Here is a 16,871-nt window from a genome sequence, read left to right as displayed (position 1 = left end):
CTGGCACACGCCTCCCGGGGCAGGCAGGATCCATCCCAGCTGGGGGAGAGGGGCCACGTAGGCAGGGTGGGGGCACCCGCATGGGCAGCAGCTCAGGTCTGCAGCAGGGATTGTGTCCCTGAGGGGTGTCCCCGAGCCGGAGCCGGGGATGGGACAGACACTGGAGCAGAGGGGATTGGAGATGGGGGGACGGGAAAGCTCCGGGAGCTGGCTCTGGCGGGGGGGTATCCTGGCACGAGCAGCACACCCACCTCTCTCACGGACGAAGTAAGCCAGGTAGAGGTCGAGCTCCTTGACAGAGACACTGATGTGGTGGGGCTGGACGCAGAGGATGGGGTTGGTGCACTGGCCCGACTTGACCAGGCGCTCGCCGTCGGTGCTCTCCAGCGGGATCCCTTTGAAGAGGATGACCATGACCAGGTCCAGCCGCCACACCTTGTCCGCCTGCCGCAGGCAATCGATGCGGCGCATCTTCCCCTTCTGGTCGGGGTTGGAGAGGACGCAGCACGAGGGCTTCTTGCCCGTGATGGAGAGCACGAAGTCCTCGCGGCACTCGGGCCGGATGTCCTTGCGCAGCTTGGCCAGGAGGCGCGAGGCCCATTTCTGCTTCACCTCTGGCTTCTCACTCAGCAGCTCATCCTTCACTGCCCTCTCCTCATCCTTCGTCATCCTCTTCTCATGCTTCTTGAAGTACTTGCGCTTGCGGGCCTGCAGGTTGAACCAGGTGTAGGCGAAGGCCCGGACGTGGGGGAGCAGCGCCTCGATGAAGGGGTGGAACTCATCCTGCGGGAGCAGAGGGACAGGCGGTCACTCCTGGCAAACCCACCCCGGCATGGCTGGGACCCCATCAGGACCCACCAGGGACACCCCCACTGGGCTGCATCCCAGCGCAACCAGGTGGAAGGGATGTGGCAGACGCAGGTGCTCGCCAGGGGCAGGGAACTGCTCCCCATACAGCGGGATCCCCCCGCTCCCAGCAGCCCCCCACAAATCCCACCGACTGCAATTCTCCCAGGCAATAACCTGCTGTGGGGTGCTGGGACAACCGGCACTGCCATGAAGGGGCAGGCATTGCGCAAGGCACGCCACCTCCGCAGCACCCGGACCCTCTCCCCATCCCACCCATGTGTGCCAGGATCTGCTCCCGACCGGCGCAGGAATCCCACCTGCCATGCCGCCTGCCAGAGCTGCCGTGCCAGTGCCAGGCGCTGCCAGACCGCAGCACCCAAGGGACGGGTCCCACACACCCCCAGCATGCTGGCTGCTCCCGCAGGGGCTGCGGGTGCCTTGGACCTCTCCGCTCCCTCCGGACCAGCGGGAACTCCCCCAGTTTGCCCCAGTTGTGGCCAGCCCAGTAGCTGGCGCCTGGCCCAGTGCACAAGGCGTGCTCTGACTGCCTTTTTCCATTTGGTGAGCGCTGCTGGATGAGTCTGGCCCCAAAAGAAAACAAGGAAAATGCATCCCCCCTCCACGGCCCCTCCTTCCCACATCCCTTTTTTTTTTTTCCCCAGTTTGGAAAATCAGTGCTTCCTGGCTGGGGGGCGGGGCACAACCCACCCGTGGCACAGAGAGGTGTCAGAAGCCTTCCCAGCAAGGAGTGGCACGGTTTGGAAAAGAGCAGGGAGAGGGCCAGGCATCCCTGTGCGTGGCCAGGGTGGCAGCAAGCTGGTCCCCAAGGGCAGGATTTGGCCCGTGGGGTCCCTCCTGACAGGTGATGATGTGGAGGGGGAAGCCCAGCTCGGTGCTCAGTCCCACCGCAGGCTGCCAGGGCCGGGCAGGGGGTGGCTGTGGCAGCCCCCAGTGCCACGCTGCAGCCCTGGTTCACAGGGCCGTGCCGGGGGGTGGGCATCCTTCCAGCAGGGACGTGGGTGCTGCTCTGGGGGGGGACCCAGGAGGCAGTCGCAGGCAAGAGCTGCAGGAGGAAGAAGCCCTGGCAGTGGGATGGGGTGAGTGGCTCTGGAGACAGCGGCTGGCCTCGCTCATCCCAGGGCAGCGACGCCATTCCCTGGCCGAAGCAGCTGTGTCCCAAAGTGACCCTGCTTGGAGGGAACAGTGTCCCCTGCAGCAGACTCGCAGCAGGCACCAACCCATACAGACCCCACAAATTCCCACCCAGCCCTGAGCCCAGCACAGACCCCACTAACCCCAAACCAGCCCCTGCGAGACCCAGACCAGCTCCCCAGGCACAACCCCCCGGGGCAGCCCACAGGGGTCCCTCAGCACAGCCCCTGCCATCGCCTGCACCAGTATCCCCAGACAGACCCCACTGCGACCTGGCACAGCCATTCCAGCACAGACCCTCCCGCCCCCAGACCCTGGCACCAACAACCACTGGCATCAACCACCAGCACAGCCCCACTAACCCCCCCTCCCCCCCCCAAGCACAGACCCATCACCCTGGCGCAGAGCCCACCGCCCCTGGGAGCCGACAGCCCCTGCTCTGGATCCAGTGTCACCAGAGCTGTGACCCCATGGGTGTCCTTCCCACCCCACAAAGGGACAGGACCCTTGCTGGGGAACCCATCCCACCCGTGGAGACCCAAACCGGCCCTGGGGACCCATCCCTGCCTGGGGGACTCATCCTGCCAGGGCTGCTTGGTGGACCCGTCCCCATCGGCTGCTCCTGGGGCGGCTGCAGCCCTGCATGGCCGCAGGGGTCTGGTTCCCTCCCCAGCAGCAGCCGCTAATTCAGTGCAGCTGGGCAAGGGCTGGGCATGTGTCTTAAATCAGGGAAGAAGGTCAAAGAAAAGTAAGACAGGAGCCGAAAAAAGCAGCAGCGAGTTCCAAAAACAATACTTGGCCGGGGCGGTGGGCGGCTGATCTTCCTTGGTGGCCAGTTATTCAGACGAGCCCTACAAATTGCTGCCATTGCCCGGCCCCGCCACCCTCCCCAGGCAGCCGGCGGCGGGGCTGGCCGCAGGGCTGGGGCTGGGGGCTACCACGCCATTGTCCCCGTCCCTGCCCTCCCGCAGGGCAGTGCCACCCCAGGCACTGCCTCAGGGAAGTCAGGCAAGACCCAGGTCATCCCTGCTGGGGGTGGCAGCACCCTTGGGTGCTGCTCGCCCTCGCTGCGAGGACCAAGGGATGCTTGGTGCCCTGAGGGTGGCAAGTGCAAGCCCTGGTTTCTGTGGGGCACCGGCTTTGCCCCCCCCCCCCCCGGTGATGAGGATGTTCAGATCCCACACAGACCCACATTGAGGACCCCTCAAAACCCCAGTGGGCGCAGAAGCCCCTGTGGCCCTCAGTGCCCCTGAAGCCCCCGCGGGCCCCGCTTCCCAAGGATTACGGCGGGTCGGGAGCTGCACCGAAAGCCAATCAGCCCCTCGCCAACTTTCCCTCCCGCCTGGCTTATCCCGCTCCGAGATGCCGTGCAGAGTTAAGCCGCTTTAGCAGGGCCAGGCGAGGGCAGCCGGGGGGCACCAGGACAACCGGTGGGATGGCTGCAGCTGGGTGCTGAGGGGACAAGCTAAAGGACTTGGGGACCATCCCTGTGCCCTGCATCCCTGCCATGCCGCCGGCACCGTGCGGGCAGTGAGCCCCTCAGCTGGGCACACTGGCCCTGGCTGACACTGGCCCGCTTCGTGCCCAGCTCTGCTTCAGAAAGCAAAGCCAGGGATGCGCTTCCCATCTGTCCCTGTCCTCGACCTCCGCCAGCCCCCTCACCCCAGCCGGCAGCGAGGAGCGCCGGCAAAGGGCTGGTTAAGTGCTTCTCCTGCTGTTTTTCCTTTGCAGGGCTGGGAAGGAGAGACGTGCTGCAATACCCCAGACGAGACTGCTCCCGGGGCATTTCCGGATGGGAATCTGGCAGCAGAGCCTGTGCTTGGGCCTCATCCAGCCCAGGCTTGTAAAGCCCCGTGACCCAGGGAGGAGCACGCCTGCGTCGGGGTGCTGCCGGACCCGGCACAGGGGCCCCTCGTGTCCCCCTTCCAGCGGACGGGTGAGACGCTGGCTTTCCATGCCGGATGCTGTGAAGGGAAACTGAGGCACGGGTCAAGCCCGGCTCTGCCCTGGTGTCAATCCTGCGGTGGAGCGGGGAGGGGAAGGAGCGATGCTGTGCGTGGAGCCAGGCACGCCGTACCAGGATTAACTCCTCCGGCAGCCTGGGCTTTAGCGGCGCCGGGGAGCTGGCGGGGTCACAGCTGAGGCACTGCTTCCCCCCATACTCCTGCCTGTCCTCAGCAGCTTGGCCGGTGCTGGGGCTCTGTACCCCAGCTGCTCGGCCACCTGCTTCCCCCGTGGGGATGGTGGGCGATGCTCCGTGTCGCCCAGGGACACAGTGCCAGGCATGGGCACCACGGCCAGGCACCACGGCATGGGCTGGCCAGGCATCTGAGCATCCTCCGCTCGAGCTCCTTGGCCAAACAGGTGGGGCTCGGCAAAACAGCCTGAATTTTCCAATGAAAGAACATTTCCTCAGGAAATTCCCGAGCAGTTTTCACGGGGGTTGGGGGGGCGGGGGGCGGGGCAGGGGGGTGTTAGTCACCTCGGCAGTGGGTTTTGCTCCCCACCAGCATGGCCCCAGGGAGGAGCGTGATGCCATCCCCACTGCAGGCAGGGAGCAAAGCGGGGCGACCTCACTGCATCCCAGCCCTGCAGGGACCACACAGGGTTTATTTTATGAAAGGATGCTCAGCCTCCCCGCCAGCCAGCCACACACCTCCAAACCGCTGCCGGCTCTCATGGCCAACGCTCCTGCCAGGTCCCGCTCCCCGCGGCCGTGCGAGCCCAGGCAGGGGCTGGCAAGTTCCGCGCTGGGCACCGTGCCCCCACAGGAAGCCTTGGTGTGGCGGCAGGGGGGGATGCAGCTCGAGACATTCCGGTAATCCTGAAAATCCCAAACCCTTGGTACCCGAAAGGGGCATGGCAGGGACTTGCTGCTCACCCCAGCCTCAGTTTCCCCTCGCTGGAGCCTGCAGGTGCCCTTGGCACAGACAAAACGCTCTCGTGTGGCCCCAGCAAAAACCTCCAGTAGCCGCTTCTTAACTGTTCACCAAAGCGGCTCTCGGTAATAAGTTAACCTGGTAATGAGACCTGTTGCCAAGACAGATGCAAATGATTGGGAAGTGCTCATTAGAAGGGATGGAAGGAGGCACTTAGGCCCTGAAAAGCACCCAGCCCTTCCCGGGGCTGGCCCTGTACCATATTAGAGCCCATTTTACAATAATTGCTCCAGAGGAGGAAATCTATTTGGATTCATCATAAAGTATTTATTAACAAGAGCTTATTCATAATTTTTGCTGCTCGCCGGCATGGCGCGGCCAGGCTTCCTGGCCAGCTTGGCAAGTCCTAACGAGGCTTCCCCAGCCCCAGAGAGCGGCGCTACCATGCTGGGGGGAAACTGAGGCACGCCGCGCGTGGGGCAGCCGGAGGGAGCGCGGCAGCAGCTGAAACTCCTGGGAAAGCAGCCGGGGATGCAGCGGGGGATGGGCTGAGCTGGCCTTGCCGCACACACCCAGCCCCATGCCCCTGCCATGGGGCAGACCCTGCTGTCCCAGCCACGCGCCCTCCGCAGCAGCAGACAAGCTGCAAACCCAGGGTCACTTGCAAACCCCCTCCCGCAGCCCACGCCAGGTCCCCAATCCCCGGTGCCTGGTGCGGGTGGACACGAAGGCAGGACATGGTGCAACCTCCCTGCGGCTGCTCTCCCCACAACCCGGGGATTTATTTTTTTCCCCGCCCCCAGCGCCGACAGCATCCTCCAGCTGCCACCCATGCCCAGCTCAGGGCTGCGTATGGGCTGGACCGTACCCACAGCAGGCTCTGGATGCGGCCACCCTGTTGGGAGGGTCAGCCAGGACAGATGCAAGGTCAGAAAGGGGCTCCCACACTTCACTTGCTGCCTCAGTGCTCAGCCCCACTCAGGATCAGACCGGGAGGTGGCGGATGGGCGGATGGGCTAATAAAGCACCCGGTGCTCCCCATGCGGGGACCACGGTGGCCCCCAACCCCTCACTGAGCTGCCCTGGGTTCCCCATGCCCAGCACTACCCAAAAAACGCCCCAGCGGGTCCTGTGAGCCATCCCGGAGCAGGCAGGTCCCTGCGGGCACCACAAGCAGCCCCTGCCGGGCCGGTGCCCGCCTGCCCGCGCCTACGTGCCGGGGCGGAGGCGATGCCGGTGCTCGCCCTCACAGGTGGTGCGGCTGCGAGCGGGGGTGCGGGGAGTGCGCCGAGGCCGCTGCCGCAGGTCACGGGAGGCCGTGGCAGGCAACAAACCTGCCAGTTGCTTTGGAAAACAGCAGGAAGAAAAGCAGCTCTCTTTGCAGCCCGGGGCTCAGGTGCCAGTGCTGCCTGGGCCCACGTCAACCGGCACAGCCCTCCCCGGAGAAGCGGCACCGCCGGGGGTGCACAAAGTGGGCTGAAGCTGGGAGCGGGGCGGGGGGGCTTCTCTGGCAGCACCGTACACTCACCACCGAACCTCTGGTCTGCCTGCACACACCTTCACCTCCAGCAACAACTGGCGTTGCTGGTCCCTGGCTTTGCTAAATAAACCCCAAACTGGGAGCAGCATGGCCAGGGTGCGGGGAAAGGGTAAGGATGCCCCGGGGATGGTACCCAGCACAGCCAGCACCAGCAGGTGGAGGAGCCAGGAGGGTGCTGGGGAGAAAGACCTGGTGGCAGGAGCACCTGGGGCCACTCACTGCCTCCCAGAGCCTCACTGGGATCCCCCAGGTGCCCCAGTTCCCCCAGGTGCCTCAGTTTCCCCAGGTGCCTCAGTTTCCCCAGGTGCCTCAGGTCCCCCAGGTGCCGTCTCTGCCTGTCCCCCTCAGGGTGCAGGAGCCGATGGCTCAGGTGCTTCCCCAGGGTGACCCCACCTGCCCCCAGGGTGTGGTGCTGCCTTTCCAAAGATGGGGAAACTGAGGCACAGCATCCTCCAGGCCAGCCCGCAGGAGAGGCAGGTTGTGACAGTGGCTGCTGGGGTCTGCAAGCAGTACAGGAGGAGTGCGGAGGGGACCCAGCCCATGGCCAGGGAGATGTCCCCCCACCCCGGGAAGCATCCTGTGACCAGCAGCGCCAGGGCCACGTGGCTTCCCAGCCGAAACCCCCCTGGGGCTCCAAGGAAGGGAAATGTTTTATGGAACTGGGAAAAAAAACAACTTTGCCAACAGGCCCCGGCGCTGCCAGCTCCTCCGCCCGGCCCTGCGTCAGCGCGGGGCCCCGGGGGTGGCCCGCTCCCCCCAGCCCCGCTCCCGGCACATGGTGGGGACGGCGGCTCCGGGGGTGGCAGGGCTGGAGTGGTGCCCAAGACCCAGTGCTTTGCCCACCGCAGACCCTGGGGTCCCAGCCTGGGAACTGCTGGGATGTGACGCTGGGATGGCGGCCGCTCGCACGCCCTGGAATGCAGAGGCAAACTGAGGCAGGAGATGCCCCAGGGCCGGCAGCACCATGGTCACCCTGGGAGGACAAGCAGCAGGCTCAGCATCCCCCCTCCAGCATCGTGGAAGCCAGGAGCAGGCAGGGCCCCCCAGCCCTCCCCGGGCCAAGCCCAGGGCGCTGAGCACGGCTTTAGCCCCTGACGCAGGAGGTTTTATTTCCCTCCCAACATATTTTTAGCCCTGCCTGCTCTGTCCTGGCCTTTCCAAGGGGGATTAATTCCCCCCCGCCATCACGCACCACGAAAGGTGTGGGGGTGCAGCAAGGAGTCCCCAGTTCCCTCCTGCGGGTGCCTGCCAGCAGGGAGGGACGGCTCGGGGCGGGGGGGCACCGGGGGGTGTCTCGGCACTCCGGGATGGGGAGCGCCGCCACGAGCTCACGGTGCTCACCCCACTGCAAATCCAATCCCTGGCGGGTTGGAGCAAGTCACCGGCTAAAAATAGCCCCGGCCTTTTGCCGACGACCTTGTGGGAGGATCAGCCACCCCCGGGGCCCTGGTGGTGAAGAGTTCATGGCCCCCCCGCAGTCCCATCACCTTTGCCGTGCCACAGAAGTGCCAGCAGTTCAGCCCCCCCTCCAGCATCTCACGGGCTCCCTGGGGTTGGGGGCACCCCGACAGGACCCTCCCCACCTAGGGATGAGGAAACTGAGGCACGGAGCGGTGACAGGCTCTCGTGGAGAGCAAAGGGAGACAAGGGCATCCCCACAGGGCCAGCGCTGCACGGAGCGTGGCCGGATCCTGCACCCTGGGTGCTGAAGGACAGGATTGCTTTAACGGGGGTTGTTCATCCACTCTCGGCAGCCCAGCAGAGCCTTCCTGGGGAGATTCAAAGGCTGAGCCTGCCCGGGTCCTATTTCGGGAGGGTTTTGGATGTCTCCCAAGCGGCAGGAGTGGGGGCTGGCCCATACAAAGGGACTCTGTTCAGGATGCTGGGCTCCGGCGGTGCCCAGCACAGAGGCTGGTGGCTGTGGCCGGTCCCCCTGTCCCCTGTGTGGCAAGTTAGCACCCGGGGTTGGGGCACGGGGTAAGCACCCCTCTCCCCTGCCGGCTGCTGTTCCCCACCTGGAGGTAAACTGAGGCACGGGGCAGGACTGCCCTCGCTGCCCAGGCTGCTGCTGTAACCGCTAAGTGACACTGCCATACCATGGAGACGGCCGTGCCAACCTGCCTCGTGACGTGGAGTCCACCAGCCACCTGCCCTGGGCTACTTGCCCGGGCTGGCCCAGAGCCATCCCCCGGGAGAGTCCAAGGTCCCTGAGCAGGGCTGGGTGCTCTGGGAGCCAATACCCCAGCCACCGGCCCCACGGCGGAGCACGAGGAAACCCCCCGTCCAGCTGCATCCCACCAGCTCGACGCCAACACAGGGTGCACCAGGGTGCAGCCCTGGGACTGGGGGTCCTCCTACATCACCTCAGCAGCACTGCCCCCCCCCCAACCTTCCCCAGGCCTTGGGGGGCTTTTGAAAGCCCCAAGGCTTGGGGGCCGTAGTGCCGATACCAGCCCGTGCAGGCTCGCACGCTCCCCGCCGCACGTAGAGCTGCAAGTGCCCACGTGCGCACCCATGGGTGCCGGGCACAGAAACCCCGGGGATGGGCTGAGCAGGCAGGGTCCTCACCCCAGCGGTGGCTGTCCTGTCCCCAGCCCCACATGGGACACAGCAAGGCCACGGCTCTGCCCCGGCAGCTCCCCTCTCAAACCACTGCAGCACCACAAGGCGAGGAGGCTGGTGAGCGTGTCCTGGTTCCCTCCGGCGGTACCTCAGGATGCGATGCAGTCATCGCTAATGCATCTGGACTCATTTACGGGGATGAGAAAATGTTTCCAGGTTTCCCACAAAGTCCCATTAAGATCCCAGTCCCACTCTATTTTTAGTGCCCTCATCAACAACGCCTTCCCCAGCCACCCCGGCGCTCCAGGGCCCCGTGGGGCTGGCGGGGGCACCCCAGGCGCACGCCTGCCTTTGTGGGGAGCTGAGCTGCACCCAGACCGGGCGGTTGGAAGGGGCAAACCCTGGCCCTGTGCTCCCCAACCCAGCAGCTTTGCACCCATGGGTGCACCCCGGCGGCGGGGATGCCCCAGCCCAGCTTTCTCTCAAGAGCAGCTAAGCAAACCTGGTAGGGAACAACAGCAAAAGCCACCCCTGGTCGCTATGCTGGCCACGGAGCCCCACGCTGCAGGACCCCGCTCAGTGCTGGGAATGGAGAGGGGATGGCAGTGCCGGGTGATGCTCAGTGGGGCTCAGCACACTGGTGGCAGCGCATCCCTGCAGGTGCAGGGTCACACCCCGCAGCACCAGCTTGTCACCTGGCAATGGCTGGTGGCTGACCCAGCCACCCCTTCCTCCAGCACCAGCACCCCCCGGAGCCCCGGCAGCACCTGGCCCCCAGGCAGAGGGTGCCCATGGGGCTGGCGGTGGAGCTGGCGAGGGCACGCACAGATCCTGCCCTCGGCCCTGCACCCTCCCGGGCTATCTATAGCCATGACCTCAGCGGGAGCCGGGGCAGGCGCCTGGCCGCGCATCCTCCCTTCTTGGCAGGGCCACCGCCACAGCCCCCACCCGGTAAAGAGCCGCCGCCAAGCCGAGGCTTTTATCCCATATGTTCGCTAATCCGACGGGATTTGGTGTCAGGAACTGCCCACGGGCGGCTCGCAAAGGCCATTTCCAGGGGGGGGCTCAGCCAAGCGATGGGGAACGCCAGCCGGCAAGGGTGCTGCTGGGTGTCACCACCTTAGGTGACAGGGTCCAACCCTGGGGGCTGGACCAGAGGAGACATGGGTGACCTGGCTCAGAGGAGGTCGAGCGGGGCACGGGGCAGGGGTGACCTGAGGACACCCCGCAGCTGCGCCCCGCAGGCGGTAGGGTCGCAGCCTCCCGGGTGGGTGCAGGGGGGGATGGGACCCGCTTGCTCTCCACTGGCTGCCCTGGGGGAAGTGGGGAAGGGGTGGCCCAGAGGAGGGGAATTTCCCTGGCTTTTTTCTCCAACAAACTCCACAGCTTGTGCAATTAGAGAAATTTGTTTAACAAACTCCCGGGGGAGCGGAGCGGGAAGGTGGGGTGGCGCGCGGCCAGGGGCGCTGCTCGCACAGGCCCGTGCCCTCCCCACCCGTGCCTTTGATCAGCGGCGGGCTTCGGCGGCGAGGAGCGGTTCCCTGCAGCCAGACGGCGGCCAGAGCCATGCTGCACCACGGGAAGCGCCTCGGCCCTGCAGCCACGCTGCCTGCGGCAGCACCCCCAGCTCTGCCCACTGGCCCCCTCAAACCGCTGCTTGGCAGCCCCCTCCGCTTTACCCTCCCACCACCCCACTGACCTGGCGGGCGGCACAACCCTGGCACCCCACTGCACTGTCATGCGCAGCCCCCCAACCTCCCGAGCCACACGTGTGCGCACACGCGTGTGCGGCGTCGGCTGGCGGGCAGGCGCAGGCTCCGGGTGCGCGCTCGCTTGCACTCCCTCTTTCTCATGCAATGCCATTTCCAGCAAAAACCCTTTACTCTGCACTTTTCGCCAGCGCCGCTTCATTGGTATTCACGCCGCACCGCTCGCCTGTCCTGGCGCACAGGTTACTAAAGGAGATTTTGCGGCGCAGCATGGCGGGGGGTCACATTACAGCCCGCGCCGTCTCGCTTTCCCGAATCTGCAGGCAAAAGCCAGGGCACGGCAGGCGGGGGGTGCCGGGATCTGGCACACGGCAGCTCCTGCCAAGCAACTGTGGGACGAAGCAGCCCCGTCGCCCGTTGTACCGGGGCGAGGTGGGCAGGCGGCAGGGAGCTCTGCTGCAAACGGCGTGATGGGTGGCTCCCCCGGGAAGAGCTGGCAGGTCACCGGTGTCTCCATCCTTCCCGCCGTGCCTGCCGCAGGTTGGGAGCAGCTGGCAAAGGGGGAGGCCTGAGCAGAGAGCGAGGCACACGCTTGGCACTGCCACCACCCTTGCCACCAGTGCCTGGATGAGTCCTGGGGGGGCATCCGCCATGGCCCTGGTGGGACCGTGCCCCCCCAGGATGGCGTCCTGGGGTGAGGAGAAAGCAGCGGCGCCTCTCGTTTTGGGGCTGGTTCGGGGAAAGGGGAAATGTCTGGGTGGAAAATCAACATTTTTTTTTTTTTTTCCTTTGAAAGCAAAAATATTTCTTGGGTTTTCGTGATCAGAAACATGTTGGGGGTTTTTTTTGGACAACAGCCGGTCAAATACCGTTTCCCCGCGAAGGGAATGCAGGGGCCCTTTGCAAGGAGAGCAAAAGCCTTCTTAAAAAACAAGATAAAGACCCCAGGTTTTTAAAAAGTCCACCTGGCCACAGGCTCGAACACTCTCCCCGGGAAGAGAGGTCAGCAGGAGGGCCAGATCCTGGCATTCCCGCACCAGGCAGTGCTGCCGAAGGGTGCCACGGTGTCTCCCGAAGCAGCAGCGGTGGCTGGGAGGGCGATGCCCACGGCGGGCAGCCTGAAGCCCAGACCTGGGGATTTTGCCCAAAATGCTGATTAGAGCTGGCTGCTGGCCGGGGAAGGGAGGATTAATGCGCTTTTAAAGCAGCGGCGAGTTAACCGAGAAATCAATCCTTGGCAGAGGCTGGCCCGTGGGTCCCCCGGCGCGTGAGCGCTGCCGCACCTGGGCCGCGGGATCCTTTCCCAGCTCCTCTCCAGGACTTGGGAAGCGCCGGGCTTTGGCGGCCAGCACAGGGCGTTGGGTCCTGGCCAAGCTGGCACAGCGCGGCGCGGCCACGGGGGATGCCTGCCCAGGGCCGACGTGACGGATGGTGAGCCCAGCCGCCTGCCTGGGTGCGAACTGGGCCCCCGGGGTGCCTGCAGGGCCCCCGTGCATCCCCACCCTGCAGCGGGCACGTCCCAGGGGTCCGTGTCCCCTCCCCAAGGGTGACACAGTCTCAGGGTGCCCAGCTGGCCGGGGCAGGGAGGGAGGCTGAGCTCAGGCTCTCGCCTGTGCTGATCTGGTAAACCTCCAAAGGCACTTTGGTACCCAAAACCCACAAGGGTTTGGCACTGGGGTGCCTCTGGTCCCCTGTGAGGCTGTGCCCCTCTCAGGCTCAGCCCCACCAGCAGCCCCCAGACACACCGTGGGGATGTCACTGGTGATGCCACATGGTGCCGGCCCGACACAGCAAGGCTGAGCACCCATTGACACCCCGACCACTCCCCATCACCTTTGCCACCCTGGAGGTGCCACGAGAGCAATCCCGGCTCCATGGGTCCCCGAGGAGCAGATCGTGCCCCTGCCACCCTGAGGCCCTGCTTGCACCCCCCAGCTCGTGTGCAGAAGCCCGCCCGGCCCCCTCCTGCGAGCACTCAGCCCCCTCAGTGGTGCTCAGTGCCGGCACCGCCATCCTCACGCAGGAAGAGCCACAGCACGGCCGGGGGCGGCAGGCAGCGAGCCAGCCTGGCAGGGAGAGATTCTACCTCCCCCTCCAGCCCCCCTGCCTCCCCTCCAGCAAGGGACCCCGGGGACAATCCCCACCGTCCCCCTCCCTCCCCCCCCCGGCCATCCCTAGGGCAGGTGCAACCACGCTGGGAGTGATGGTGGGGGGACGCTGGGCACCCCTCGGGCTGCCAGGGGCCAGGCACAGGGAAGGCTGATGCAGGCAGCACCGGGCAAGGAAAGCTGGCAAGCGGGGAGGGCAAGCTGTCCCTGTCCCCAGGGCCATCGCTGGCCAGCCCAGAAAGCCCTGCCTCGCAGGGACCTGCCTCCATCACCCCCAAAGGCAGGGGAGACTGCTCCCTGCTTTCCCTCTGGGTGCCAAACCCACCTCCAGGCACTCGCCGCCACGCACAGCGCTGGGCTGGGACCAACCTTGTGCCACCACGATGGCAGTTTTCCCCTGGGGGCTCACGCTCTGGGTGCTGGGGCTGCCCAGGACCCCTGGGGGAGCTGCCTTTGGGGCTGAGGGGAGCGTGGCCAGCTCAGCTGGCCCTTGGCACAGCTCCCTGCCCGCTGCGCTGACACCGGCCCATCCACGCCACGCCACGCTGGCCACGCTGCAGCCACCCCTGCGACGGGTCAAAGCAGGCTCGGGCTCCAGCTCCCAGCATCCATCCCCAGCCCACCCGGGCTCCGAGGGATACAAAAGCACCGACGGGAGCTATTCCCTGCTCGCTTCAGGATAGCCAGGGCCCTGGCGGCTGGGCTTTGTTCAGTGAGCTGCAAAAGCACGTGCATGCTTGCAGCGCTGGGCACGCGGCGGCTTCGCTCCCTGCCCCAGCACGGAGAGAAACACAGGCAGGGAGGGAAGCGCGGGCAGGGAGGGAAGCGCGGGCAGGGAGGGAAGCGCGGGCAGGGGCAGAGCTGCCCGCGAAGGTGAATTATTGGCGGGCGCCTCAGCGCACTGGAGGAGGGCGGCTGATTTATTGTGCGAGGCCTCGGCGAAGTTCAAGGTGATGCGGTGGAGAGTGGCGCAGCGCGAGCGCCGGCCACCCGGCCGCCCAGCTCTCACCCAGCGGCGGGTCTTATCCTGCCCACACCCCACGCCAGCCCTCCGGCCTGGCTTCGGAAACCGCGCTTAGAGCAGGATCTGTTTTTCCCGGGCAAGGGTTTGAGATCAGATCGGCAGAAGCAGCAGGATCCTCGGCAGTGGGGCCGGCCGGGGCAGGCGGGCACGGCACGGCGGGCGCCTCCCGGGGAAAGCAAGGATCTCCCGAAGGTTGCATTTAAAGAACGGCCTCATTGTTTTTCCCAAACAATACTCAGCAGATGGGAGAATTGAAAGTGTGTTGCAACCTTCCCTCTCTCCCCCCGCCGTGCCCGGCTTGCTGTTCCCATCCTTTGGCAGCCGATCTGAGCTCCCAGCTGGAAACCAGTTTGCCGGAGCTACTGGTGGAGGGGGTGCACACCGGTGCTCCCTTCTCTCGCCAAAGAGCTGTGGTACTTTCAGGAAGGAGGTTTGCCAAAGGCCATCCCGGTGAGATGTGCCCGGCAGTCAGCTCCCTGGACGGCCACGTGCCCGAGCCAGTGGTGGCCGGGAGAGGCGAGATCCCTCTCAGCACCCGGGAGACACAGCTGCGACCGGGCCACACGGCCACAATGCCTCCTGCAACCCGGATTCGTCCCCCAGGCACCGCGGCGTGCCTGTTTCCTCGTGTGCTGGCAGCGTTTGCCAGGACAGAGGTTTGTGCCAGGCCAGCCTGGCTGGGCTGCTCCCCGGTGCCCCAGGATTGGGTGCCGTCGGCTACAGCATGGGCAGGGGTCACGCCTGGCCACCGGTTCCCGGTCAGTGCATCACCTCTGCACCGAGCCACTCTCCAAGGATGCACCTGAGCAAAGCAGCGGGAGCCAGGCGTCCCACCGGGGTCTGCGCAGAGACCCTCTCCCCTATTTCAGGCCCCAGCAGACCCATGGGGGCTGGGAGAGGGGAGAGGGTCTCCAGCTGGACCCCAACAGGACACCTGGCTCCCACCGCTCCGGCTGCCTCCGAAGCCAGCTTCCATCTCCCCCTGCTCCCAGCCTACGGGGTGCGGGGGGGGTGGGGGGGCAACCACCAGATGCCAGAGATGAGCCAGAGGTTTGCAGGAGCATCACCACCGGTCATAAAATTTGCACGTCTCCCCCTGGGAGCATCCCAAATCTGCCCCCCCAGCCTCGTAGCAGATCCCGAAGACGGGATAACTGTTACGGCTCTGCAAACCCTGTCGGCTCCCCGGCGGCAGCTCCCCAGGGACACACGTGTGGGGCTGGCGGTGGGTGCTCGGGGCCGGCGGTGGGTGCTCGGGGCCGGGGTTATTTTGAAGCGCCAGCAGCCGGAGCCCTCCCCGGCTTCCCCATGGGCAGGGTGAGGCCTCATGCGTGGCGGTGGTGCCGGTGCCGCTTCCCTGCTAATCCAGGCAGCTCCCTCATGACTTCCCAGCCGGTCCCTGAAGGGGGGACAGAGGTGAGCAGGGGGAGCAGGAGGAAGTCCCCGAGCAGGGACAGAGAGCTGAGGAGGGCACAAAGTCACCCTCCTCGCCCGACGGGTGACTCGGCTGAGGGCCTGGCGGGGAATATGTCATGGACGATGTCTTTGCCAGGGCTATTTTGGTGCCGCGGGGCTGCCAAGCCCCGGCTGGGCCCAGCTCCGGCCGGGAAGGGCGGCTGCCCGCGCGGTAGCCGGGGTCGGAGTGGCCGTGCCGGGCTCGAGGGCTGGCGGTGGTGGTAGCGGCGGGGAGATGCGCAAAGGCAGAGGCAAGGGCGGCTCCCGCGCACGTTCCAATGTATCCACATCACCATCCACGGCTCCCGAGCCCGGGCGAGCCTCCCTGCTGCGCGGGTGGGATGGGAACGGCTCGGCTGGCGGCGGGGGGGAGCACTGGGGGGGTCGGATCCGGTAGGTGCAGACGACGTCTGATCCCATCCGAGCTGGGCTGGATTGGAGCTGAGGCTACGCCAGGGCAAGGCAGGGGGCGGGAGCGGGGGGAGAAACCGGAGCCTTCCCCGCGCGAAGGCGGCGGGGCGGAGGCTGGGATCCGTGGAGGAAAAACCAACTCCCCCCCGTCGGCTGGGCGAAGCGCTGGGAAGAGCACAGGGCTGCGGGCAGAGGGGCTCCTGCCAGCCCCCAGCCTGGGCAGCAAACACACCACTCCCCCCATCCCACCAGTGCTGGTAGTGGGCAACAACAGGCTCTGCCAAGTGGGATGGTGGGGAGGCGGTGGGACCCCTGGGACGATTAGAGTTGGGGCGGGAGAGGGGCAGAAAAGAAAGGAAAAGAATAGGCGGGAATAGGAAAAGAATAGGAAAGAAAAGAAAAAGAATAGGAAAGCATAATAAAGAAAAGAATAGGAAAGAATAATAATGAAAAGGAAAGAAAAGAACAGGAAAGAATAGAAAAGAAAGATAAAAACATAGAAGAAAAAGATAAAAAGATAAAAGAAAAAGAAGAATGATAAAAGAAAAAAGAAAAAAGAACGGTAAGAGGAAAGAAAAAGAAAAGAAAAAGAAAACTGAGAAGAAAAAAGAATAAGAAAATAAACCCAAAAAAAGACAGACTGAGGTGTGACCCCTGCCAAGTCAACCACACCACGGGGAGCACCATCCCCAGGGTCATTCGGGCAGCCCCAGTGCTGCCCACCCGTGCCAGTACCCGTGCCTATGCCGCCGCCAGCCTCACCCGCTGCACTGCACCCAGCGAGGCCGGACCCCACGCCACCTCCGGCACAACACAGGTGCCACCAACGCTGCCGAGGGGACCCCCCCGAACGCCTACGGGGCAGCTGGGTCCAAGGCTCTGTCTGAGGTGGGGCCGGATCCTGCCCACCGCTCCGGCCCAGGGGATGGGGTCTGGCAGGAGGACCCCCCGACGCAGACACAGGGGTCCGGCAGCAGCCCCCCCTGCCCCCCCAGAGCTGAGCCCCCGCGGGGTGCGGCACAAGGCCGGGTTTGGAGCAGGCACCAGCTGCCAGGAGGGAAGAGGTTACGAGCCGGGGGGGGAAGCTGCCTGCTCAATAATTAAATAAATATCAGCGATCAATAAGGACAGAGCAAAGGCAGAGCCGCAGTGGTTGCGGTGCAGGCAAAGGTGGGGGGGGTC

General features: G+C 65.4%; 1 protein-coding gene across 3 annotated transcripts in view; it reads right to left on the bottom strand.

Moving 5' to 3' along the window:
• The window catches only part of NFIC (nuclear factor I C), a 42,791-nt gene that overhangs the window by 22,041 nt on the left and 3,879 nt on the right, over positions 1-16,871 (bottom strand). For all 3 annotated transcript variants that reach the window (XM_055805110.1, XM_055805112.1, XM_055805113.1), the window contains exon 2: positions 252-783. In XM_055805110.1, coding sequence (XP_055661085.1) covers positions 252-783 — 532 coding nt within the window. The remainder of the gene's footprint in view (positions 1-251; positions 784-16,871) is intronic.

Source organism: Falco peregrinus, chromosome 5, assembly GCF_023634155.1.
Source record: "Falco peregrinus isolate bFalPer1 chromosome 5, bFalPer1.pri, whole genome shotgun sequence".
Lineage (NCBI taxonomy): Eukaryota > Metazoa > Chordata > Aves > Falconiformes > Falconidae > Falco > Falco peregrinus.
Note: the sequence above shows the minus strand (reverse complement) of the source record. Positions and strands in the feature narration are given on the sequence as shown.